We start from the raw sequence: 27,239 nt of genomic DNA, 5'->3' as shown, positions 1-27,239 counted from the left end.
TTAGTCCAAACCACACCTCTGAAATGATATTCATTGTGGTGAGGTTTACCTGCTCTTATAACTACATGAATATATTTTGGGTAAAATCCATGTATTTGACTACATTTCTGGCATATTGTGGGTCCTTAATAAATGTTTGTTGAAAGAAAATCCCTCTATTAAATTAACGTTCTTCTACGATAGTCCCCATTTCCTTTCTCTCATTAACTGTCTTTTCCACAATATTAGAGGATTATATTCTTCTTCATTAGAGTATATTATATTTATAATGTGTCAACACATGGGTATATTTTTAAAGGAAAACTTGCAACCATTCTTTAAAAATTCACAGAGCAATACATGAATATCAGTGCCAAAATAATATTAAATTGTCATTAGAATTTATATATTTTCTTTTTTGTTGTTTTCTATTTTCTATTTTTTTATTCTCTCTCTTTTTTTTTTTTTTTTTTAGAATTTATATTAATCCCCTAATGCAAGTAGCTCCTTGTAGCACAAACAACTATTGATAAGTCAATAACCAAAGAAGGGTACATAAGAATTGCCCCTTTTTATCCATAAACGTTACTTGGCACAGAAAATTTTATTTTTTCGATTTTATTACTGTGGGTCAGGTTAATTATTATGGCAGCTAATTTATTTCTATCACTTTAATGCAGGATTGTGGTTTGCTGATTCATCCAGAGGAAACCTGTGGGTTACAGCCTATTTCTTCTGACTACATTGAAGCCATTTCACAATCTGAACTAAAGATTTGTCCTTCTGGTGACACAAAAGGTGACTATCACATTGGATATCACTACTCTTAAAAAAATCCTTTAATATATTAATAGATAAACATATCCTTATTTAAACTACCTTTGAACAAAGCAATCAAGGTAATACTTTACTTTTTCATTCGTTTGAATTGCAGCACATAGAATTAATGTAAATGCATTGTTTTAATATGTGAAATATTTTGATTAATCAAATACTTTTCTCTTCACCTTCTGCTTTTTACTTAGTTAATCCATATTCATCTACAGAGCTCAGCTCATATGTTCCTTGTGCCAGAGTCTTCCTTTAGCCTCGGATTTGTTTCCTGATTCTGTATCCCCATAGTACACTGTGCTTTTCTTCCATAGCAGTTTTCACAATTATTTAAATGATTAAGCATGTAATTAATTGTTTCATGTCAGTGTTCCCAGGCTGTCATTGCATAAGGGCCAGGAGTCTGATTCAGGTACACTGTATCAATCCACTTAGCACTATAATTTCTACATAGCAGGAACAAAAGAAATATCTGTTGATCTTGTGAATCAAAGGACTGCAAAGAATACATGTTCAGTTTTAAATCATTTCCTTTAATTAAAAAATATATATTCGGGAATGATCATTAATGTCTCCCATATATTGAGCATTAATAGAGGCAGGAGAATTGTGATGTCAAATTCAAATTCCATTGTTTAATCCTAACCCAGAGCAGACCTGGAATGAGAGCCTGCAGGGCCACTCTCCACATTTCCAGTCTCTCCTTCCCGGGAACACCCATTCTTTCAGTGGAGACCAGTGGGGTCAAGCCAAAGCTGGGACTGAATACACCTCTAAGCTGATAAGAGGAGCAGGGAATATCTTCTCTGAGATTCCTGGTTACCACTCCAATCTCCTGACCCCAGGTCCCCCTTCATCCAAAAAGTCTGAAAAAACACTCAGGAGCTTTTCTATCCTTGCCATGAACTTCACACCACAGCCTTACTGGAAAATGAGTTTCACAAATGGGCGGGACGAATTGCAATTTGGCATGCACAGTTAACAAACGTGGGCATATCCCCATTCCTGAACATGTGTTCTAAATAATGAATTATAGTCAGTGCATAAAGAGGGATTTGCCCGTTACGGTGTGTCAGGTGGTATGATAGAATTCTCTCAGCTAAATGAGATATATACTCTTGCATACAAAGGAGACACCCATGTCTAGTTAAGGTCTTTTGTTTTTGTTTGTTTGTTTGTTTTTTATCAGATTCCCATTTATGAGAATCGTAAAACAACTTAATGCTATTCCTCTTACGGAGCCAAATCAAAAGTTCTTCAACAAAAAGTTAAATGTACGTTACTGAGATGATTCAAGAAATGGCAGCTTCTGGTCCACTAAATTGGCAGTAACTTCGGCCAGGCCCCGATATGTGCCTGGTCTTTACAGGAGAGGCCACCATAGAACAGGGGCTTTCTGGCAACTTGTGTAGCTAGGACTCTTTAGAGCAGGTAGGCCCCCCAAATTGACTCTCCCATCAAGCCCATCATCCTTAATCTGACAATTCCAGACCTCCACAATCCGACCCTTCCTACCTCTCCCAATTCCTTCCAGCCTCTTGGCCTCACTTTATGCCCATAATGCTGCTGCAGGACTCCAGGCTCTTATCCGAGCTATTCCCTGCTTCTACGACTCTTCTTCCCATCTTGGCCTAGTTCTCCTGATGCTGTGTCTTCCTCCCCAGGAAGCTTTTCTTTACTACCCCACCCCTCAGATTAGCTTTTCTGCTGTGCTCTCAGAATACCTTGGGCGCATGTCTGCAATAGCACTTATCTCTTAGGTTTCAAGTGTTTAATGTACATGTTTTTCTCTCTCTAATCAGTAGTCTTCAAAGTGGAATGATACATCTGAGCAGGGGAGGGAGTAGCACGGCACAATCCACAGGGATGAAGCCAATGATGACTGAAATACATGTACAGTTATTTTTATCTAATTCTTCTTATTTTTGTTTTTAATGGACATAATATGTACATATAGAGATATATGTATTATATTACAGTATGTGTATACTATGATTCAAAGGTGCATGAGCAATAAGTTTTTACTAATGACTGCCCTAGACTATATATTTCTCCGGAGCAGAGATTGTCCCTCATTCATCTTCCACTGTCTAATATATGATTTAAAAATGGTTGTGGAATTAAAACCAAGATCCATGGCCGCCTGCCTTCCACGGAAGAATGTGAGGAGCCAGGGCACAACCAACCAGGGATAACTGGTTGGCCTTTGAGGTCCTAAAGACCTAAAGATTCAAAGTGAATGAGTGAGACTGGGGACAACAGTTTGCAAGAATGAATTTTCTGCTGCCAGAGGTGATTTCCTTCCCTGAAGGTAGGACTCCCTCCTAATGGAAGAAGGTGTTATGATAGACAACACTGGAAGTTCATTAAGACGATCTAGATTTAGCTGATATAGCCACAGATTGATTCCAAAAATCTGATTTTCACAGCATATTACAATTATTTGACAGAATTGGACTTATTTTCTCACCTTCCTGATGTAATGATAGTGAAAAATGTCTTTTCAATAACACTAGCTAATATAATTTTGAGTGACAGGATTTTTTAAATTCTTACATTGATTTCTAGCCTTTAGAAAATAATTTAACTATAATACACAAACCTAAGAATAAAATCTGTTACTAAACAAGAAAAAATTAATTTTCTAATTTGGAGAAAGAAGAAATTTATACAATGGTTATTGAATGAGAATTACCTTTAAGGAAAATAGTTCAGATTTTATTTTATGATACGAAAACAAAAGCTTTTATCATATCTCATTTTAGCAAGGAAATATGACAACTTATACTTTAATGCTTTCAATATTGAAAATACAGATATAGTTTTCTTCTTAAGTAAAAACTTTTTTATTTTATAGCATTATAGAGTCAGGACTTAGTGTTATCATCTATATGATTTCACATCTCCCCATGGCTCTAAATCACAAAGTTGAATTTTTTTCTCCATTCTGCCACTCAATCTGATTCACTTAATCGGGTGAAATCTAATTTGCATTGAATACAAAGCTATAATTATAAATCAAATAATTTCTCCCAAAGGCAGTTTTATCCCTCAGAATGTTATTCCCCAAAACACATGTCATATTTTATTTCAGAAATCACAGCTTTGATTAATTCAATGTTTAAATATGTAACATAGAATTTATATCCTTCTTTTTGACAATTTTAGTTAAGAGCTGGTATCATTTAAAATGTCAGGGAACTCCAGTCCTGCAGATGTTATACAGATGTCTATTTCAGGCAGTATTACTAAATCACAATAAAAAAGGTATTGTTAACCAATACAAAAATGCAAAGTGTTATGACTGTATAAATATATAGTAGTATGAACCATTGGGGCCAAGTTTCAGAGATCCAATCGGGCGTCCTTTTTATGGGCATGTGATTTTATGCCCACAAACTAATTGCACCCATATTTGGATCTTTGTGCTTGCATCTGGCCGCTTATTTCTTCAGCCTTAGCAACAAGTGGCCAAAGAGGGCCTCAGTTTGTACAAAATTAGCTGTCAGCAAAGTGGAGATGGTGGTGTCTGGGGAAGAGAATGCATGTACTCTTGGATACTCAAGGATCTGATGAAAACTGAGCCCTTCAAAATATTACTAAATATAATCTCATTAGCAGAAGCACATTTATGTCCCCAACATCCCCTCATCCTATTAGAAAGAAAATTATCAATTAAAAAACAACAACAACATAGTCTGTCAACACATAAACCCACTGAATAAATTCAGAGCTATATAAAAATAAATTCATTAAAGCAACTTGTTTGTAGGTTTTCCTATATGAGTTACCAAAGAGATTGTTAGGCCATATTTCATTTTCAAGTGATGATTTTGTGCTGACCTCGTCCAACATGACAAAAGAATCAGCAAATTGGAGATTCTTATGCCTCAGTTGTGGTCCAGCCTTGTCACAAACACGTGATCCCACAGCTGTCATTTTACTCTGTGGACCACAGTTTATCAGAATGATGGAAAGGAGGAGATCCAAGGGCCTTTGCAACCCCATCCAGGAGGATTCTATATGCCCACGGAAGGCACATCTCTATGAAGGAAAGGCTCTTCCAGAAGGAGGTTTTCTTGAAGAATTCATCAACAAGTGTTAAACTTGAGGCTGTGTCTAAATCAGGCCAAGCAAAGATGTGGAGTGGATTATTGATTACAAATCCTGAATGCTAGAGCAAAATCAGAATTAGAAAGCAAGCTGTATTTTGACTGAAAAAAAACACAGAAAAATTATAAAACAGATTTGGATGTCAAAACACCCACACTCCTGAATTTTCTGCATTGTATCTGCTATTGCTACAGAGTACATATGGAAACTTGAGAAACACCTTTTCACCAGCTGACCTTTTTCTCTCTAGTGTATACAATCTATTCTGTAGGTGAGTCACTTCTTCAGTCTCACTCCTTCTCACTGTCCCTATAGTACCACTCATTCCATCTCTCTAAATTGTATGTATCCTTAAGACCTGATCTTATGTACGCCATGGAACCTTCCAGACAACTCTGTCCCCCATGATGCTTTCTTTATTTTCAACAATCATGGCTTTCTGAAAGTGGGGGTGGGGGAATAATATATATTCATCAGTTGCTAGGTAGGAGGCACGGTGGCAGGTGCTATATCTTCCATATAGAGAAAAAATTAAGTCATCTGTACAAGTTGAACAGTGGTTCTCAAACTTGGCTGCATATGGAATTATATGGAAAGCATTAAACAAATACTGATTCCTGAGTCCCATAGCCAGTGATTCTGATTTAATCAATCCAGGAAACAACCGGGGCATGGACAATTTAAAAAAGCTTTACCCGTGACCCCAATGTGCAGTGTTGAGGTCCACAGAGCTAGCTGGAGGCAGAGCTCAGCTATGTCCCCAAAGCCCAGGCTCTTTCAGTACCTCACAGATATTTTTACTCAATTATGTATTATCTATTATTATGCTATAATTATTTTACATATATAAATTATAATCTTCTAACCTGATTATAAACTTTTGAGGTTTAACATTATAATTAGGAGCTTAAATTAGTTAATACTTTAAAGTGCTCAGACTATCTGTAGCATCTGGCAGCTGTGATGAAAATGTTAACTATTTTTTAAATTGTTGTAGTATTTTAACACTAGTATCTACCCTAACATCTAATAGGGTAGATACTTCAATAATGTATTAAATGAAAATCCTCATAGAGAGTAATATTTATCTCCCGCAGTTTCTCTCTCAATATACCCACTTTTTTTTTTCCTTTCAGTGATCAACTCGTAAGCCATAAACTAGATGGCCTTTCAAGTTTTACTATTTGTAACTATTTCCACACACACACTCCCATACACACTTCTGTCATCCCTGAGGTCATGAAATGTAAACTGCATCATATCCATCCCCTGAAAGTAGAAATTCCTCCCGTTAAAATTAATGTTGCACCAGATACTTTTGTTAGCAGAACCACAAATCAAAGCCAGAATGGATCAAGCCATTCGGATATTTCCTTTCTACCTCAAAAAGTAGCTAAGACTATTTAGCTCCTCAAGGTTTTGAAGAAGAACCTGTAATAGTAACATGAACAAGACCGATCATTGCAGGGCAGAGCCCATGGTGATCGCTGCAGCCTCAGGCCAATCTGCACGAGGGAGATGAATGAACGCTCCGCATTCAGGGTGCTAGCTCCCACTCCATTCCTGAAACGATAAACAAGGAAAAATCAGAAATCGTCTCTTGATATTTTTTGTAACAAATTATTAATGTATCTACCCACACTAAAAGCTAAAGTGTTTGGAATGCATATAACTTTATCAATCCAATAGAAAAGATCTTAAAGGCAATGAGAATATTCATTTATCTTATAAATATTTTCGAAAGCTTGTGACTTACTTTATGCCTGAAGTCTGCTCGTAACACAGGTGGAGATGATGTTTAACTGTGCTCAGTACATGAATACAGTATCCCATTCAATCCTCACACTTATCGTGTGAGTAGAACAGTACATACTTCATCTAACAGCTAAAGAAATAGAGGCGATGGAGCTAAAAAGAGGTGAAGAGCTTCACACCAAAAAGACCATCGATCAAATTAAGGAACTAGTCTTCAAAATAATACACGATCAGAATATTAAAATAATTCTCTTATCTCTTGTCTCTATTGAGAGCAGGGAATATGTCTATGATTGGATTACTAACCTAAGCATGAGTTCGGCTAATGAATACTGGTGTCCAACTGCCTCAATATTAGTGGCTGTCATCTGCTTTGGTCTTATTAAGTGCCTAATGTACTATTTAAGAATAAGTAATAATTGAGTAGTACCTGATTACTTAATTTTTTATAAGTATGTGGTTTCACGGAACAGAACTCATGTAGGACCTGATTTCAGCTTGAACTGTATTATTTCCGAACATTACTACATGTTGCAATTCTGTTTGGTTGGCGGGTCACGCATTGTGGCACTGGGTTTGTATGATAAGAGGGATCTTCTTCTCACTGCAAGTTCTGTGATGGTGCACCATAGTTGAATTCTAAAGTTACTAGCAAACTATAATTGCAGCAGTAGAAACTGAGCCAAAGGAGGTGTTGCTGTCTATTCCAGGCCAATGGATCGTACCTTGCCTTAGTTGTTCCGACAACAGGACCTGTGACTGGAGAGAAATAACTTGGCAGCCCCACAACTGCCAATATGGTGTCCTAACTAAACCTCAGCTGCAGCGGTGCCTGGAAGGAAGGAAGGTAGGTTCTGATCCAGTGGGAGGAGCCTTTAATTTAAGCCCCCTGCAGCACCAACGGCCCTACCGTTGTATCTGCTAGACCAATTCCTGCTCTCTCATTCCGCAGAAGATAACTCCCCGAATGCAGTTTGGCTTTTTGAATTGTGTAAATGGTAAATGTTATCATAGAAGAGACTTAACAATTCTTGCTCAAAAATGCTCAATTATTTCCAAATAAGTCTACTTGACAGATGGAGGATATTAAAGTCATGTCCTGTGCTGATCCAATTCCATGCTGGTTTTCTCAGCACAAATTGGTAAGAGTTTGCCATGTCCACTGACAGTTGGCGGTTCAGAGCAGCTGGCAGTGTCAGCTGCAGCTGTAGCGAGGCCCTGCCGTTAAAAGAGACCTCTGTAGCTTGCACGAACACTGAACTGTTCCTGCATGTGAGACTCACTTCTGCTGGAGCTGACTTGGGTGCACGGCCTTGTCTTTCACACTAACCTCCCTGATCTCTTTCACACTCCCGAGCAGGTCTCGCATGGACCTCACTAGGCTGCTTTTCCTTTCGTGTGGCTTCTAAGCTGATTTCTCCAACACGCAGTGTCTTCTTGCTAGACGCCCTCTGACTAACTAGGTAGATTCCGGCAGAGCTCTCGAACGTGTGAACTGAGATGCTTGTTTACCACGAAGTAAGTAAGCCTCATCCAGATTTTCAAAGCACTTTTTATTAGAGGGGCATTTCCTTACCAACTGTTTGTAAACTCTTGCACATCGGCAAGACTAAGTTCAAAAACTGATTTAAAAAAAATAAAAAGCTCTATTAATGCACAAAGAAAAGGGCACTGGACTGAATATATGCCCATTTTTCAGATTAGGGTGATGTTCAAATTTTCTACTAGCAAATGATTTCAGAAGATGACAGGGTGAGGGGCAGGGCAGAGAGTTGATGTCTTCAATGCGATTCCAATGTAAATACCCCACTTTTTATGACTGAGGCTATCTCTACAGATAAAGCAGCAGTATTAGTTCCTTTTTTAAAGGGAAGGGTTAAAAATCAAACATTTAGAAATTATTAACTGTCAGTTAATATTCACTTAGCATTGATCCTGGGCAAGGAAGTGTGCTGCTTTCTCCCACTTTCCATCTGACTGGACTGTTAGCTTCATGAGGGCAGGGAATGTGTTTGAATCACTGCCATAATCTCTCACTGTTTACACCGTTTTTAATACATAACACCATGTTTCCCCAAAAATAAGATTGAGTCTTATATTAATTTTTGCTCCAAAAGATGCATTAGGGCTTATGTTCAGAGGATGTCATCCTGAAAAAATCATGCTAGGGCTTATTTTCCGGTTAGGTCTCATTTTCAGGGAAACACGGTAGTCACTTAATAAATATCTGTTGATTAAACAGATAAGTGAAAATCTTGTTTATTCCCAATCAGAGTTCTGTGAGGTAGATATTATATCTGTTTTCCACGTACAAAAATTCAAGCTCAGAGACCTTGAGTAATTTGTGATCACACATGTGTGTGAGTGGCTACTACTCAGACATTTAACCACCGACTTGGACAATCTAACCTTTATATCTTAGAAATGCAGGGCTGGAAGCAATGAAAGCAGTTGTTGCCATAACAGTCAGACTTCTCTAAGCTCTTTCAGAATACCATTCCGACCTCAGAATTTAGAAGGTTCAGGAAAATTCCAAGATGTCACAATCTATTAACCTGAAGGGCAGTAGATATTAACTTAAATTCATCACTAAATTCCATGGCTTTGGACATGACATATTTTTTTCTCAGACTCATTTCCTTTATCTGTAAAATAATAAGTCTATATGACCTAATCTTATGCTATAGATTAACCAATTCTGTAGAAAGCTAAAAGCCTCCTTCCCTGTCTGTCTGAAAATACCATAGACTGGGTGGTTTAAAGAGATATTTATTTCTCACAGTTTTGGAGGCTGAGAAGTCCAAGACCTGGGTGCCAGCATGGTTGGGTTCTGGAGATAGCCCTTTCCTGGCTTCTGTTCGCTGCCTTTTTGCTGTGTCCTTACAAGGCAGGGAGAGGAGGGGAGGGGAGGGAAAAGGAGGGGAGGGGAGGGGAGGGGAGGGGGGAGGGAGGGAGGGGAGAGGGGAGGGGAGAGGGGGAGGGGAGGGGGGAAGGGAGGGGAGGGGGGAGGGGAGGGGAGAGGGGAGGGGAGGGGAGAGAGAGCACTCTAGTCTCTTCCTCTTCTTATAAGGATTAGCCTCCACTCTTGTGACCTCATCTAAACCTAATTATCTCCCAAAGGCTCCACTTCCTAGCACCATCACATGGGGGTTAGAGTTTCAACATAAGAATTTGGGGGGCACACAGATATGAAGTTCCTAATACAGTCTTTGCTAATTTCAAGCCTGATTATTAGCAACTCTACAAAGTAATGGTAAGAAAAGGGGAAGGTCACTTTTTCCTAACTGTTAGAGAGATAGGATGTTGCAAGGTCTGAAAGTAAAGGCCCATGTTCAGATGAGGTGATCCCAGCAGAGACCAGCTAGCTGGCTGCTTAGCAGAAAGGACTCAGGTTAGTGATTCTTGGTCTGGAGGCGTCTTTCAGGGCTGCGTGCTCAGAAACTCAAACTTGCCAGCATACTAGCAATAGTCCTACAGCTGTTCTGTTTACCAGGGCACTAATTTATTCTATACACAACAGGGAAGCATTGTACATTTTTAGCAGAGAAGAAGCACAACCAGAATTAGAAAACGCATCCCGCAGCAGTATGGAGGCTGCCTGGGGCAAGGAGGAAATGGGTGCTCGGCAGGCGGAGGCTGCTTAATGGAAAAACTCGGTCATGCAACATTGAGGAGGCAAAAAGTATAGAATATGTATAGAATAACCCCACCGATGGAAAAACTAATGCAAGCATGCTTACATACACAGAAAATTTCTGGAAGTAACAAACGGTTAAGAGTGATTACGTAAGTGGAAAGGAGTGGAAGAGGGGTGGGGTGGTGACAGGACCAGCTACAAATGTTTCAAGGCACAGCACAAAATGAAAACAGGACCCTGTATTCAAAAATTATTGAGAATTTTAAGAAGCCAACAGCAGCCCAAAAAACCCAGCACAGGACTCATGCAACTGCCCAGGTCACGTGCTATCTGTATTATTTTCATTTTTCACAATGTGTGAGCATTTTTTAAAATCCCCAAATCTATATTTTAAAAGGTTGTGTAAATCAGAACTAAGGCAGAAGCAGTGTAAATGCAAAGGAGGAAGAGACTGAGAAAGACAGTTTGTACTCAGAATCACAGGATTTGATAATATATAGGCAGGTATATATGCTCGTACACCACACAGCACAGAGATAATTGTGTAAACATTCATAATTATAACTATGAAATAGTGTTTATTTTAAGAAAGCTCCATTTATGAATAGGACTAGGTTAGCAAAAGTTTTTCCAAGTACCTCTACTTTTCACTTTCTATGAAAATAATATAAATATGCAAAGCGATCCTGAAACTCTTATCTTTTATTACTGAGACAATTAAGTTCTCATCCTACCCAGAATTTTCTGTAAGCACCATTCTATTCCAAAGTCAAATAAATGCTAAAGCATAACTAATCACAAGAACATAAATGGTTTTTAACACCTTATATACTGACTTTTTTTCTCTCTTTCAACCATGTCAAACATTCAAGGAAAGAAACGTAATCTGAGCGACATTATACGGACATTTATTCCCACGTGGGTAAGGGCAGCACGGTACGGAGTAGTAAGAGCCAGACTGGTATGAGGAAGCCTGTGCTACAATTGTGATCCTGTAAGATAAAGTGATTTTTTATCTCTCGAACCCATCAAAGTAACTCTGCTGCCCCAACCAGAAAACTTGCAGTATCACTTCTGCCTGTACAGTTTACAATGGAGGAGAGTCCGTGATCACTTAGCAGAGTTAAGCTCAGAATACTTTCTATAACTTTTGCGATATCATGCTCTTCATTCGTTCATTCAACTTTTGTTGAGCTCAGAACCTAAATACATACAGCATGATCGTCCAGGGTTCAGTTTCTAGTAGAAGTAGACAAGTGAGAGAAGCAATCGTTACAATATCCTGCGGTAATTGCAAAGGTGGGGAGAAACACAGAGGCTGGCACCCGACCAGGACTCGCAGGTTCTGGAAAAGTTGCTAAGAGAGAATGTGCCTGGGCAGAGGGTGGTGGTGGTGATTACTTTAAAATAGTTTAATTGAAAAAAAAAAAAAAAAACAGGAGTCATCATTTTTTTCCCAAAAGAATTCACAGTGAGTGTCCTATCTCTCAAGTCTAGTGCTTTCTTTGATTCCCCTCTGACTGGAGGGAACAGAGGATGGAGGGAACACAGGACCAGGGAACAGAGGATGGAGGGAATCGGGAATGGAGGGAACAGAGAGGATGGGCAGGAAGCAAGCAGGTGAGGAGTGCACTAGAGATACCGAGTTTCTTATTTTTCCGTGTGCTCTTATGTATGCGTCTTGGATTATGTAAAAGTGGGGACATACCTAAACATGCAAATTCTAATGATCTAGTAGGCTTACTAACCTGAAGACTTTCAATTAATATGTAAAACCCAGATTTTTACAGTGAGAATCCGAAAGTTTCACTGTTGCCAGGACTAAGCAGTGCAAACATGTTGTGCTACAAAACAAAACAAAACAAAACAAAACAAAACAAAACAAAACAAAACAAAACAAAACAACAAAAAATAAAAACAGAACTTTATTTTAAATCCTAATCAAAGCAAGCGTCAGCTTTGGGGGATGCATTAGACTGAGTTATCTTTTTCCAAAAATCAGGTTAAAAGGCAACAGATTTTGACTGGGCTGGTAAGAATTATTGGAAATTTAAGCTTTCAAATAGCATTCTGCTTTCTTTAGAGTTTCCCAGTAGTCATTTCTCTCTGTTGAATTTCCTTATGTTATTATTATGACCTTTTATGTATTTTTACTACTGTTTTACATTGATGAATGCAAGACTATACTTGGAATGCATGCCCACCCATGGGGAAGGAACAAGACACACATCAGTTGAGATTTAAAAAGAGGTTCAAGTTTCTGGTAACTTTGTCCAAGAACCCCAACTGCAGTTAATGGCACGTGAGCAGGACCCCACTTTCTATGCTTCAGTCACTGGGCTTCACTTCAGAAAGGTGAACAGGACACTGATCTGTGGAGGAAAGAAGGAGAAAAGTTTCTCCTTGAAGCATTTATATCCGTTTCTATGGAATACTTCTTTATGTATGGAGGGCAGGTAAACGTGGGACTCTAAATTTATCCAAATATGAGTTATTTCATTTGTAGATTTTTGCGTATATGTATAGGTTTTGTATGTGTAATCGTGTTGAATCAAGGCATATTCAATTGGAAAAATACTAGCTATGTTTTTAATTATACTCACACATTTCTCTAAATAGATACACACCTCTTAATAATCTCTGAATGCAACATTTATAAAACTTTATCCGAGCATACTTTATAATCACAGCGTGGAATATATAGGAAGTAGTTTAGAAATATGATAATCACATTTACAACAGAAAAAACTTAGAAGCCTGACTATACTGAAATAAAGAAGCCCTTATTTTGTTTGTCAGTTGAAAACATAGCTCAGAATTTAAACCACTAATAAAATATCTGAGAGAAGAGTGCAATTAGGAAAGGGAACTATAAAAAGGCAATATTTACTGAAAGTACTTAAACTCAGCTGTTAAAACAGGAAATGTAACTTACATTTTTAAGTAATGTTTGCAAGTTAAGTAGTGTCTTGGACTTAAAGGTGTTTAAATATTTGAAGTGTGGCTAATTTATAATAATATGTTCTGACTAATATGTGAATTCCATTATGATTACACAATTCATTGTAGTTTGTCAGTTTCAATAAAAAGGGGAGGATAACAGGGAAGGCGTGCCCCTCACTCTCACCAGGAGAGGATGACCTACACATGCTGCCACAGTTCACACTGAAAGGCACTATACATAATCAGTTTTGTTCCAAAGAGCTGAAAAGATCTATGTTTAGTTGATATTATCTATTTGTTTGTTCTCCTTTTTTTACCATGTTTTTGAGATTGATTTGCCTAAGGGTCATTTTACATTTGCTTTTGACACCAAAGAGCAATTTGGTTGGTCATCTAGAGCCAATTTAATCAAAATGCATCATTGGAAAATATGGACTACATTTCACAGAGGGGGCCTTTGTTGAGCTAGATTTTCATCATGCCCTAAATATCATTAGCCGTTTGATTAGTTTCAGTTTCATATTCGAGCTGAATCACCCCTTGCCTTATTTTAAAATGGGTATTTTTCTTATGAGAGCAATGGTGTTCAGTCATGGGCTTACCCAAATCACGGTGGAGCTTTCTAAACATATGGGCTATGATTGGCCCTGAATGAGACGTAATGAGTAAAACTTCTCTTCATCTCACTTTCAGTTCCTTTATTTACTGACGTGAGAGCTCTCCAATGAGCTGGCATTGCCTAGACTAATGGACAAGTCGCTCTTATTGCACTTGTCTATAACTTCCCCTCTTGAAACATTCTAGTGAATTCCGGTTAGCTGGACTGAGTCCTGTTGGGATCTATATGCACTTTATTGGATATGAAGAAATATCCCACTTGTGTGTACATTGAAGACAGAACCTATGTAGAAGGAAAGAGAGGAAGAGGGGAAATTAATTTTTAAAAGGGTTTTTTCTTTTTTTCCTGTCTATTGAGTCTGTATGTACTCAATTCTTTCCCAGCTTCAACAAGCTCCAGAGCAATCTGATATGCTAACAAATTCCAGACAATTTACTGCCTTTATATTCACTCAACCCAGATAGCCTCCAATGGTTCTCTTTTCATTTATAACTTGATTTGCTAACTATGTCCTTGTTACCTTTAGTGATTCTGGAGAAAGGAGGTAATGGAGTGAAATATTTAGATGTTCAAGTATCATCATTGTTAGCTCCCGTCATTCATGATGAAATCAAATGGAATGAAAAATATTTCATTGTGTATTTAAATCAAAATTTCCCAAAGCCTTAGTTGTATTTTCACTAATAAATGATATTTCTTATTATTCATCCCAGGATACATGTTTCTCTACAAATAGAAGTTCTGTTTGTGTATCTTGTGGATTATAAATTAGCCTTTCATATAGTTCACACTTTTGCTAATTCACAGATGGAAAATCTGATTTTATGGTTTAGTTTTTCCTCAGAAAAACAGCATGTAGGCGAATGTGGTAAAGCCTAGCTAAGTCTTCATCAAAATCATTTTTTTCTCGTCTTCCAGGCAGTCAGGTTGACTACATTTCTCAGTCTCCCTTGAAATTAGTCGCGTGTCCATATGACTGAGTTCTAACCGATATGAGCAGTAACGATGTGGCCAGCTCCTGGGCTGGGCCCAAATAAAACCTGGCAGCTTTTTACTCCTTTGCCCAGTTGGGTATCAATGACTAGGGAATTCTTGGAAATCGTTATTGAAGAATACACAGTCCAGTCCTCCTGGGAAACTGAGTGCCCTCCCTGCCCCTCACCCCCACACATACATCTACCTAGAAGCATTGGGGCTGTTTTCCTAAGGGAGAAATAAACTTCTGTTTTGTTTAAGCCATTGTACATTTAGGGGCTCTATTTGTTATAGCACTTCATCTATCCCATCTAATACAGGGACTATAATGTTGACGAATTAGACATGAAAATAAAGATCATTAAACAATTTTGTGGTTTTTTAAACAAGATTATTTTAAAATAATCTTCAAACTTTACTGGAGCCTGGCAACATGTTGTGCTTCTAGGTCCTATGATCCATGATGGTGTGAAAAAGTGGGAAAAATACCAGTCCATATATACTTTTTGATAACACATTGCATGGAGAGTCTCAGGAATGGAACAGATGCAAAACTTAGAACTCTAAACACATCTTTGTCTCCAGCTGATGAGCTGAGAGCCAGGCTGTCATGACATCCAGACACAGATGTTTCGGCTCTTCTCCAGAGCCCACCTTGATGGAAACAGGCTCCCTTCGCTGCACTACAGGACCAGAATAGGGATGCTGCACAGAAAAATGCAATTCAATCTTTGGAATAAAGTTGCCCCTGGAATCCAAACTATGATTAACATTGTTCCTGTACTGATTTTATTGGACCAATGTTTAATCCTGACTCTCTTAAACCATTGTTCTACACAAATAGAAATAAAGTCTATTTAAGCTGATTAGTACTAAATTTTTATATGAATTTTCAAAATGTTTTTAATGGTTTATCATTATTGATGCTGTTATGCTGCTGCTTTTTTATTATCATCATAAAAAGCCTATATATATATATATATATATATATATATATATATATATCCATTTTAGAAAATACAAATGAGCAAAAAGAATAAACTCTCATCTTCTTAACATCATCGCAGTCTTAGACTAGTCAGATATCTTACATAGCACCTCAACGTTCCAAGCTTGAGCGGTCTATTGAGCAAGGCAGAAGCTACATCATCTTTTAGTCTCACAAGCCACACAGTGTCACTTCTACCATACTCTAATCATTACAGCAATCACAGCCCACTCAAACTCAAGGTGAGGGGACATAGAACCCACCTTTTGATAGCAGGAGTGTCAAATAATTTGGCGACTATGCTTTAAAACCACCCCAGCTTTATTAGTCAGTACCCTGGGTACAAATAACAGAAGGTTCAAGTAGGAAGGGATGAAATAAGAAGGAGATTTGTTTTCTGGCATAACCAGAAACACAGAGGTAGAGATGTTTCAGGTTAGTTCAGTTGCTCAACAATTTTTCAGAGCCTGTGCGCTTTCTTTCCATCTTTCCATTCGACTATCGTCAGTGTATCAGCAATATTTAGTCTCACGGTCACACTTATCTGTAGCAGTCCTGGTATAACAAGGAACTGGTGTATCACATCCAGTGAGGAAGATGGACATTTCTTTGTTTTTCTTAAGAAGGCATATCTTTCCTTCAAGTCCCCAGGAATCTTCTTTTCAGGTCTTGTTGGCCAACACTGGGCCATGTGATTCTCCCTTGGCAAAACCTATGGGGAAACGTGTTTGTTATTTGTATCTTCTATGGTGAAAAGCGAGTTCTGCCAGAAAGAAAAAAGGGATGTGAAATAATTCTTGGTAGAATAGTCCCTTCCAGCTTTTCCATGTCATAGTCCATATATAACGTGTGACAATGTTTACATGGCACATTGGGGTAAGCTAGATTGGCTTTGGGGACATCTTTATGAGGTTTGGTTAAAAAATATTTTCCTTACATTACATAATTATAAGGAGAAAATAAAATAGAAAGACGTTAAAAATTGAATTTGTAAAACCTTCCAAATAAAATCTTTTAAATACTTATTTTAAAAACATAAACTGTCATGATATCACCACTTCAAATACCCACCATTAACTTTCCAGGATCTTTTCTATACATCCACGTACTTTACAAAAATGTAACCATTATTTATTCTGATTATAATCAGCATTTTATTAAAACTACTGTGAAATCTTTCCCATCACAATATATCCATATTACAATATCACTGTTAAAAGATGAAAAGAATCTGTATATGATTATACCTTAATATAACCAATCTAATAAACATTGATGCTGCCTCAAATTTATTTTTCTTTTGAAATATATTTTAATAGACATCCTTAAATATTTCGTACAGTGGAATTCCTTAAAAACTGCCAATTTTTTACATGCAACAGCAAAACTGTTCAAAGCCATTCATCCATTTGACACATGAGAACCAACTTTTACACCAGGCCCTTTTCTGGACAGTTGTTAAAAAAAAAAAAAAAAAAAAAAAAAAGGACAAAAACTCTCCCTCATGATGCTTACACAGTAATATACGAGAGAATCCATTTCCCTGAACTCATAATATCGTTGGGGCTTTAAAAATTTTAGCTACTTTGATAGGAGGGAAAAATTTAATTTTTTCAAATGTTTTATTGCTAACATAGATTATTTTATAATTACTTACTGGTTATTTATATTTAATGATCACATTTTCTGTCTTTGATGCATGTACTAACCTACACCTGCATAAGCTAATGTAAAGCAATACTTTTCACAGGAGAGAAGAGTTACTTACAAATTGCATGGCTAGTTATGAATATTTGTTATGGTGATTTAGGCCTGTTAAAGTAGAAGTAGACCTATAAATTTCCTTTTAAAAAATTCACCAAATTGAATGACCTGAAAAATATAAAGATTGGATATGAATCATATGACTGAAAATAATCACCCTAATTCCTGATATTATTGTTTAATTATGTGTGTTAACTGAAAAGCTGACATTGTGAAGTTAGACATTATTTAGTTAGGAATACCAATTAATCTCTTACAAAAACTGTGTCACCTACAGAACAATCAGTCTTAAAATTACAACTGCATTTTCATTTTAGTTATAATTTATCATTTCTATCCTTCATGAATTGAACAGCACTGGGGTAAGATAATTCTCTAGAAAACAGTCTCCCCAGAGTTGTGTCTGCTGGACTTGAAAAATGCTGTCTAGGTCTTTGCCGTTTGGAAGAATTTGTTTTGTGGATGACGGTGGTGACACTTTCTCCGCCCTTCCATGTAGCTCTTCTTAGTCACTAATCAGCAATGGAGACTCAATGGACTGTTCTGAGTGTTGGTTTGCTCAGGGTGGTGATCTCTCTTCCACATCTCCATCCAGGGCTTCAGTTTCACCAGCAACCCTACAAGTCTTGCTGTGCATCAGTTTCAGGGTTGGTAGGGCAAGAACGAGATTGCTGCCATTTAAAACATTTCCTGTCTTCTCTGACAGTTCTCTAAATGAGCTAGTGGGTTTCAGGTGACTAGTAATGCACTGCAAGGCACTCTGGAAATGCCCAAAACCACTGCTTGTCTTTTCCTGTTCCTTAATGCTAGCCCACACTCACTGCGGCTTACTGTGTGACAGGAATTAGATAAGCATTTAAACTTGTATTGGTAAACGAGGGTAAAAGGGGTCAAATACTTGTGCATGCTGATGGAAGGAGAACTGACTCTGGGTGATGAAAACACAATGTAATATAGAGATAATGTATTATATAAATGTATACTTGAAACCTATGTAATTTTACTAACCATTGTCACCCCAATAAATTTTAATTTAAAAGAAAGTCTTTTAAAACAATTAATAAATAAACCCCACCAATCATGGAAATAGCAAAATAATAATAATAATAATAATAATAATAATAATAATAATAATAATAAATTGTATTGAAGTCCTCCATGGTGGTGCTGTTATTTTTTCCTATGGTAAATATAAGGGATTGAACCCTTGGAGAGGTCACATAATTTGTCTAAGATGATCTAGTTGAAAAATAACAGTACCTAGAATTCTGAAGCACAACTTTTGCCTCTGACACGCGTTGGTGAGCTGCATCTTTGTATAACCCACAGAAAAGACTTGAAATCTAGATTTTTTTTTCCCACTCAGTAACATAGAGCGACTTTGACTTTTTTAAACCTTTGTATCTCTCTCTGCAGCCCACAATACAGACACCCTGTGATCTTACTGGTTGCCTGGAGATAGCCTAGAAGGGATTGCATCTTGATACTGAAATGAAAAGAATTTGTAAGAAAAACATTTAGTGGCAATTTAGTTTAAAAGCTGGACCTCAAAGATCCTTTATGGATATTAAGAGTTGAACTGAGTTCCCACCCAGCCAAAATCATACGTGGAAGTCGTAAGTCCCAGTACTTCAGAATGTAACTCTGTTTGGAGATAGGGACTTTAAAAAGGTAATTAAAGTAAAATAAGGTCACATGTGAGGGCCCTAATTCAATATGACTAGTGTCCTTATGAGAAGAGAAGATTGGGACACAGACACAGTGCAAAGACCATGGGAAGACACAGGGCAGAGATGGCACCTCCACATCAAGGAGAAAGGCTCTCCGAAGAAACCAGCCATACCAATGCATTCATCTTGGACTTCTAGCCTCCAGAATCAAGGGAAATAAATTTCTGTTGTTTAAGTCACCTAATCTGTGGTATATTGTTATGGCAGCCTTAGCAAACTCATACATTTGGAGCTGGGTCATTAGCAGTACCTAAAATTAAGAGCTTTTGTGATTCTTCAAAATTATCTGTTAAAAATCAGAAATAGTTATAGGTCAAATCCAGTAGGAAGAATTTCAAGTGATTTCCCAAATTATTTTCTTATGCTGGAATTTTATTGCGCCAAGTGGAACTCTACTCAGAGGATGAGTGATTGGGGTCTTGATAACTTACGTTATTCACTTGGGCTTGATGAAGTTTATGGTGACAGCATTTGATCTGAAGGCAAATTGAAGTTGCTTTCTAGATTTCTCCAAACAGCTATTTGAATACACTCACTATGGAAAGAATAAACCTTTGCACATTCTCACTAAATTTTCTGTGAATGCACAAATGCAGTAGTGCCTGAGAAATTATAGCAATGATTGCTGTTAACCAGAAGGAAGTATGTGCATGACTAATGGAAACAGAAATCTCAACAAAGGGAGGAAAAAACCAAAGAACAAACCTTATCCAAAGACATTAAAAGGGATTGTTTCTATCAAAAGTCCCTTTGACTTTCAATTCAATAAATATTTGTAAAGTGCATTCATGGTACTATGGGGGAAATTTGAATTCAGAAATTAACCCTGACTCTGACCTCAAATACTTCTTGATGTGATATAAGAAAAAAAAAGGCACAGACACAAATAGCCATTTCATGTAGTCTTTGATAAAATCTATAATGGAAATAAAAAATGTAATGAAATCAGAGGACAGAGAAGGTCATCTGGCTGGGGCTTTGGACAAGACCCTGTGGGAGAGACGTTTGTGTCAGGTCTGGAGGTTGTGTAGCATTTACACAGGTGGGGCTGCAAAGGGAGGAGCTTTCTAGGCAGTCAGTTCATCACAGGGAAAAACAGATGTTGTTGAGTGCAAATCATGTTCAGTGACAAAGTAGGCATCTGACCTGTGTACTGAGAGGAAGCATTGAGAGGATGGGTCTGTTGGCCTTGCACTGGGAGTTAAAGGGACTGGATTTGAGTCTTGTGTTCCCCATTTACTAGACTTATGACTTCAATCCCCCTGACCCTCAAATTGCTGATCTGTGAAACAGAAATAATGACTCAAACCTCACAATTAGAAGATTGAAAGTAAGTAACCTGTGAGAAATTGCCTAGCAAACCCTGGTATGTGACAAAAATTCAGCAAATGTTAGCTGAGCCTAAGAAGTTTAGACTTGATTTTGTAGAAAACAGGAGCCAATAAAGTTTTTGAGCACGAAAGTAAGATGAGCAGAGCTAGACATTTGGAAATGTATCCCAGTAATACTGTGTGTAGAATGAACTAGAGGGCAACCATTATGCGAGAAGGAAGACCCATTGGGAGAGTATTAACCATAACACAGCTTTGAAGCAATGGGAGCCTGGAGCAGGGCTGTGCTGGTGGGAATGGGAAGGAGGTGATGGTGTGAGAAACTTCCAGAGCAAATGACACTGGGATTTGCACTCTGGGACATAGATTGTTGTTGAGAAATTCAGATCCTAGTCCTGTGGCTCTTTTCTCAAGTAGTGGCATGACCTCTACTGAGCTATGTAACCTCAGTGGATTCCAAGTTTTCTCATCTATAAGATAAAAAGAGATTGGAAAATCTTACAACACTAAAGTACTTCATGCCTATTTGGATCAATAGAACTTGTTAAGTTGATTAGATGAGAAAATAAAGAGCATAAAGGAACTAGAGAAATTGAAGATAACATGAAGCAACATTAGCTAGTGTGTCAGTAGATAATGTCATTTCTAAGAAGATGGAGAAGAGGAAAATAAATAGGTTTGGGGGAGAATATGATGAATGTCATTTCTAACAGTTTGAAGGGCTGTCCTTCAAACAATTACATTTGTGGCTTTCTGAATATTCAACAAATATATTATTTCCTATCCCGTGTAAACAGATTTTGAAAACAAATATTTTTTCTTTAATTTATAGATTCTTTTCATTGGAGATTCAACCAACAGAGGGATAATGTACTACCTGATTGAAAGACTGAATGAAACCTTGCAGGAATGGCAGAAGGTGCATGGCACTAAAATCTATCACAATGTCAATGGTGGGAAAACTTTGATCAGTTATTCCTACTATCCCCAGTTCTGGATAAACCCTTCATTGAGACCAACATTTGAAAAAGCACTTGAACATCTCTTGCAAAGGTACAATGAAACTATTATGAACAGCACAATGTACTGATGTTTTACTGGCAGTCATAATTGCTCACTGTATATCAAATGTGCTGAAAAGCTTAAATCCCAAGTAATATGGCGGCAAACGAGTTGTCTATGACAAGGAGGTCCTGTGATCAGGATGCCAGATATGGTTCAATGAAATGTGAGGCAGTGCTGTTCAAATGTTTACCATCTGTTTCAAAGTAACATGTGTTGTTTTTCTTTCTGGCTTTCAGATCACATCCCCTGGAGAATACAGGCCAGACGGTATTGGTTGTTGGTGGTGTTCAGTGGCTTAATTCCAATCACCTGCAAATTATTCACAAGGTTTTGAAGAGGTACATTTCTGCAACAATAATTGTTATTATATTCTAAATTTAAAAAATATTACTCTTAATGTAACTGAATTTTATCAAGATTTTATTTAAAGAGCAACTTGTTGTTTAGAATTAAGTACTTAAAATCTAGTTTTAAAATTTTTGAAATACTTTTGTATCCAGTCACAAGATGGCTGTTCAGTATCCAAATTTACATTTACTACAGATCAAAACATGCCCACTGGCACATAAAACTCTATCCACACACAAAAAAATTATTATACATCAAATCTATAAAATGAGAATTTAGTCCTATCTGGCAGTTATCACATTCTAAAAGAATTCCACTGTGTTTGTTTATGTAACACAAATATCTACAAATGTAACTGGAGTTCATCACTTTAGAATTCTGATTATTTCACAGGGAAAATTTGCTCAATATCCTTGTGATCATCAAAACTTTGGGAATTGGATTTCATCTGCCAGTGGATGGAGTACATTTCTTAACGCAGGTAAGCCCATCTCCTCCAGTGTGTGACTTTCATGCTTCCTGTAACGATCTGTGCTGGTGTCTGAAAAAGGACCCAAAAGGCACCATAATATTCAGCAACCTCTATAAAAGTCGAAGGATAATGTACTCATGGATGATGATTTCAAATCAGTTATAATTATTCCTAGATATAAGGAGACCATAAACCATAAATATGTTGCAAATAATACTTTGAGTTCATAAAAGAGGATGGGGAATGCCAAACTGTGATGAAGTAAAGAACAGAAGTTACATGAGAAAGATTATGCTTTAAGGATCTCCGTAGCCCACTTACATTTCATACACCTTTAAAGAAAGACTCATGCTGAAACCACAAATGAAATTGTCCGTATCAATGGATACTTGGGGGTGAGAGTGGATTTTTGAACATGATTTCTGACTTGTTGCATTAAAAATCATCTTTGAAGGAGTATCACTGGTTTTTCCTCTGATTGGATATTTATAAATGGAAGGAGTTAGAGGCCTCTGACCAGTTCTTACAGAAGATAGGTAATTAGTCTCAGTGCTGAATAGAGGTCTCAGCAAAGAACAGACGGACAAACACCTGTAGGTAAGGGAACCAGCTGCTCCTATACAAGGGAGGAGAGTTCATGGCAGCTGGGTCTGTATCCCATTGCCCAGGGGAGCTCAGGAAGCACTGGGAATTGGGGAGACAGGAAGCCATCCATTTAATAAGTAAGCCAAGTGAGATTTATTTCTGTGTCAATGTTGAATGAGCCTTGCTTTCCCCAGCATTCCACAATCTCCTCTCCTTTCTTAAAACTTTGCCTGCCTGGGCGCCATATCTGTGTTGCAAAAGCAGGAGAACTGGTAGAAAGTGACCCAAGTAAAGCTTCCAAATTCAGTCTCTTGGAGTTAGGAGGGGTTAAGGAGTTCAGGTGTTTAGCATGTGGGGTAGCTGAATGCTTTGACACTTTTGGGAATTAGAGGAGCAGTCATTTGACAATTTTGGCTGTGGGTTATGAGTGTAGTTCCTTTAATGTTATTGGAAGGCTACAGGTCAAGGTTGCAATTCCTTCTTGAGGACTCTGGTGACCCCACTCTGCATGTGTGACTATGGCTCCTCAGAGACTGGAGTCCTTGTGGCCCATCCGTATATTTTTTTTAGGTAACTAACTCAGAATCAGTTCATCTCAACAGGCAGCAAACATTTCTTCAGCACTTACTGTGTACCAGATATTGTGCTAAACATTATGCCTGCCCCCCTGGGCTTGGGTGGTGCTTCTCTATCCTTTCAAACTGAATGAAGAGAAAAGGGAAGAAGAGGGTGGCGAGAAACAATAGAATGAAAGAGAAAATGATAATCACAACTGGAGGCAGGAACATATGCTCGCAAGGCCAGCCGTTCAAGACTTGGCCTCTGCTTTCCTCTGTAAACTCATCCTTACTACCACGGCATATGCACACATGTAAATACACACTACCACCACCACCACCAAGCTCTGCCAAGCTGAGTGAGTTTTAGCTTCTCAAGCACATCATGCTCTCAGTTACCTCCAGGTCTTTGAAATCACCGTTCTCACTTCTTGGAACCCAGTCTCCCATCACTTCCCCGCCTAGGTACCTTCCAAGTACCTTCAAGTGTTAGTGTAAATGTTATTTCCTTTGGGAAGACATAATTGACACACACTACACTGGATTGTCTATTCCTGCCATGGGCTCCTATAAGAGGGTCTTGTGCCCTCATTCATGTCACACAACACATGCAGCATTGGTTATCTGTGTCCCTGCTAAAATAACTTCGGTGAGAGCTTGACTTCAGGGAGGGAGGGCTGCATGGCTCATTCCAGTACCCATAATGCAAAACACATGGTAGATACAAAATATATCTTACAAGGGAATGAGTGAGTGATATTTTGTATGATTTGGCCGCTCCCAGATCGCCCTTTCAGGACTGAGACATTCATTCTCCATGGCTGCTGGGAATGTGGCCTTATCAGGACTCCTACCTGAATCCCAGTAGGAATTGCCTTTTGCTGCAGAAACCCAACTTGCCAGTGCAGGGCTGCTAACACTCAGCCCCCTTCCGTAATTGGGGCCATCTCTGAAGGGTCTTCCCAACTCCAGAACCCCCAAGTGGGATCCACAAAAGCCTCTCTTACAGGCATTGTTTCTTAGAGCATTCTCCTTCTCCTGTTTGCCCCCTTCATGCACATTTCCATCTGAGTCTATTTCCCAGAGAAATGACCTTTCTCTAGAAACTGCTTACTACAAAGTTCCAGGGGCTTTTCATAATTAGACATATCAAAGTTGAGAAAATACTTATAACTGGACAAGAAAAAGGCCTACAAACAACACTGAGCATCATTTTTCATGGGCTAGCACAAACCAAATTTGCATCTGCCTCTTTTCCTCCAGATTTCTTCTTTATGAACCTTTTCAATTCACTATCGTTATTTGGGAGAAAACACTCTTCTTTGAATGTCACATATAAATAGGTATATGAGCACAGTGGAGAACACAGAATATTATTTCTGCATATTTCTACTGCTTCTTTTACCTTGCAGTGGGATTAACAGATGCAAGTAATTTGCTTTTTTAGCTGGATAATTAAAATATTTTTTTTCTTTATTTTTATTTTTTATTAAATTTATTGGGGTGACATTGTTTAGTAAAATTATATAGGTTTCAAGTATACATTTTCATGATACATCATCTATGCATCACATTGTGTGCTCACCATCCAGAGTCAGTTCTCCTTCCATCACCTTATATTTGACCTCCTTTACCCTCTTCTATTACCCACATTCCCCGCTTACCCTCTGGTAACCACTAAACTGTTGTCTGTGTCTATGAATTTTTGTTTCTTTGTCTTGTTCATTTGTTGCTTTCAGTTTTATATGTCACATATTAGTGAAGTCATATGGTTCTCGACTTTTTCTGTCTGACTTATTTTGTTTAACATGATAATCTCAAGATCCATTCATATTGTCATAGCAGTATTTCATCTTTTCTTGTGTCTGAGTAATATTCCATTATAGATATGTACCACATCTTCTTTATCCCATCATCTATCAAAGGACACTTTCATTGTTTCCATGTCTTGGCATTCCTATATACTAACAATGAAATTTCAGAAAAAAGACAGTTCCTTTTGCAATTTCAGCAAAAAGAATAAATACCTGGGAATAAACTTAGCAAAGGATGTGAAGGACCTATACAGTGAAAACTATAAGACATTATTGAAAGAAATTGAAGACACAAAGAAATGGAAACATATTCCATGTTCATAGTTGGAAGAATGAACATAGTTAAATGGCCATATTACCCAAAGCAATCTATAGATTCAATGCAATCTCCATCGAAATCCCAATGGCACTTATTTTAAAAAATAGAACAAAAAATCATCAGAATTATATGGAATCACAAAAGACCCCAAATAACCAAAGCAACCTAAGAAAAAAGAATAAGTCTGGAGTGACACTCCCTGACTTCAATTTATACTACAAAGCGACAATAATTGAAAATAATTTTTGTGCTTTAGAAGAGGCAAAGAGAGTACAAGTCACTCCCTGCCAGTTTGGGTTCACCGAGAAGCAGACACCAAGACAGGATTAGCAGAATAAGGGAATTTATGAGGCAGAGTCCCGGGGAAGATTAAAGAGAAGGGTGCAAGAGTACGCAGGGAGACTGTCAGAACGCAATCCAATGCATATCACTCAGTCTTGCACCAAATATTTTTTGAGTGTCTACTATATATTGGGACTGTGTTTGGCTGTAATGTGTCTGATACGAAGGCAGTGGAAGAAGGATGGATTATATAGGATGTCTCAAATGGCAGGTCAGTCTGAGAAAGTCTTTGCCAAACTGATGAGGAGTCCTGGAGCTACAGTAGTTAGTGGAGGAGTCCCTTCTCTGGACAGGGGACCTGAACTAGAGCTCCGCCTGGCATGGTCCTTACCTCAGACGTGGATGGGGAGGGAGGATGGGAGGAATGCGATCCAGAGAAGCAGCCGCTGGAGCCTTCACTCAATTCTGCTGCTCCCTTAAGCACACTCTCCTTCTCTCCTTCCCACCCCACCCGACAGGCAAACCTCTCTGCTCAGGACCCCCTCTTGAAGCCTCACGGCCCAGCTATCCCCTTGCCCCAGCAGAGCTACTTCCTTTTCCCTATTAGCCCAGACTCTGGTCTATTTACCCCAAAGAAAGGACTTGGTAAATGTTTACATATCTGTTTCTCTTATTAGAATGTCATGTCTAAGGAGAACTGACTCTGGGTGGTGAACACACAATGGGATTTATAGATGATGTATTACAGAATTGTATACCTGAAATCTATGTAACTTTACTAACAATTGTCACCCCAACACACTTTAATTAAAAAGAAAAAGAAAAAAGAAAAGTATGGTAACTATATTCACTCATTAAATACTATTTAAGTTTTCTAAAACACAACTTGACAAGATCTAGTATGCATGTTTAATTTCAGTACAGTGGACTCAAGACCAAGTACACGTGTTGTATACATCAAGGCTCAACTGCAAGTTACCACAGCCATCCTCCTCCTCCTCATCATCATTGTCTTGTTTTCTTTTCAATTCCTTTGATTGTTTATTGGCATTATTTTGTGGTGACACTGTTTTAGTGGTAATAAGAATGATTTTTGACTTTTCACGAAGATGGCGCCAAAAGCATAGCAGGA

General features: G+C 38.0%; 1 protein-coding gene across 2 annotated transcripts in view; it reads left to right on the top strand.

Moving 5' to 3' along the window:
• The window catches only part of CPED1 (cadherin like and PC-esterase domain containing 1), a 250,109-nt gene that overhangs the window by 204,509 nt on the left and 18,361 nt on the right, over positions 1–27,239 (top strand). For both annotated transcript variants that reach the window (XM_019750063.2, XM_019750062.2), the window contains 5 exons: positions 660–777; positions 7,389–7,525; positions 21,498–21,718; positions 21,967–22,068; positions 22,472–22,559. In XM_019750063.2, coding sequence (XP_019605622.2) covers positions 660–777; positions 7,389–7,525; positions 21,498–21,718; positions 21,967–22,068; positions 22,472–22,559 — 666 coding nt within the window. The remainder of the gene's footprint in view (positions 1–659; positions 778–7,388; positions 7,526–21,497; positions 21,719–21,966; positions 22,069–22,471; positions 22,560–27,239) is intronic.

Source organism: Rhinolophus sinicus, linkage group LG11 (genome assembly GCF_036562045.2).
Source record: "Rhinolophus sinicus isolate RSC01 linkage group LG11, ASM3656204v1, whole genome shotgun sequence".
NCBI classification, from domain to species: Eukaryota; Metazoa; Chordata; class Mammalia; order Chiroptera; family Rhinolophidae; genus Rhinolophus; species Rhinolophus sinicus.
Note: the sequence above shows the minus strand (reverse complement) of the source record. Positions and strands in the feature narration are given on the sequence as shown.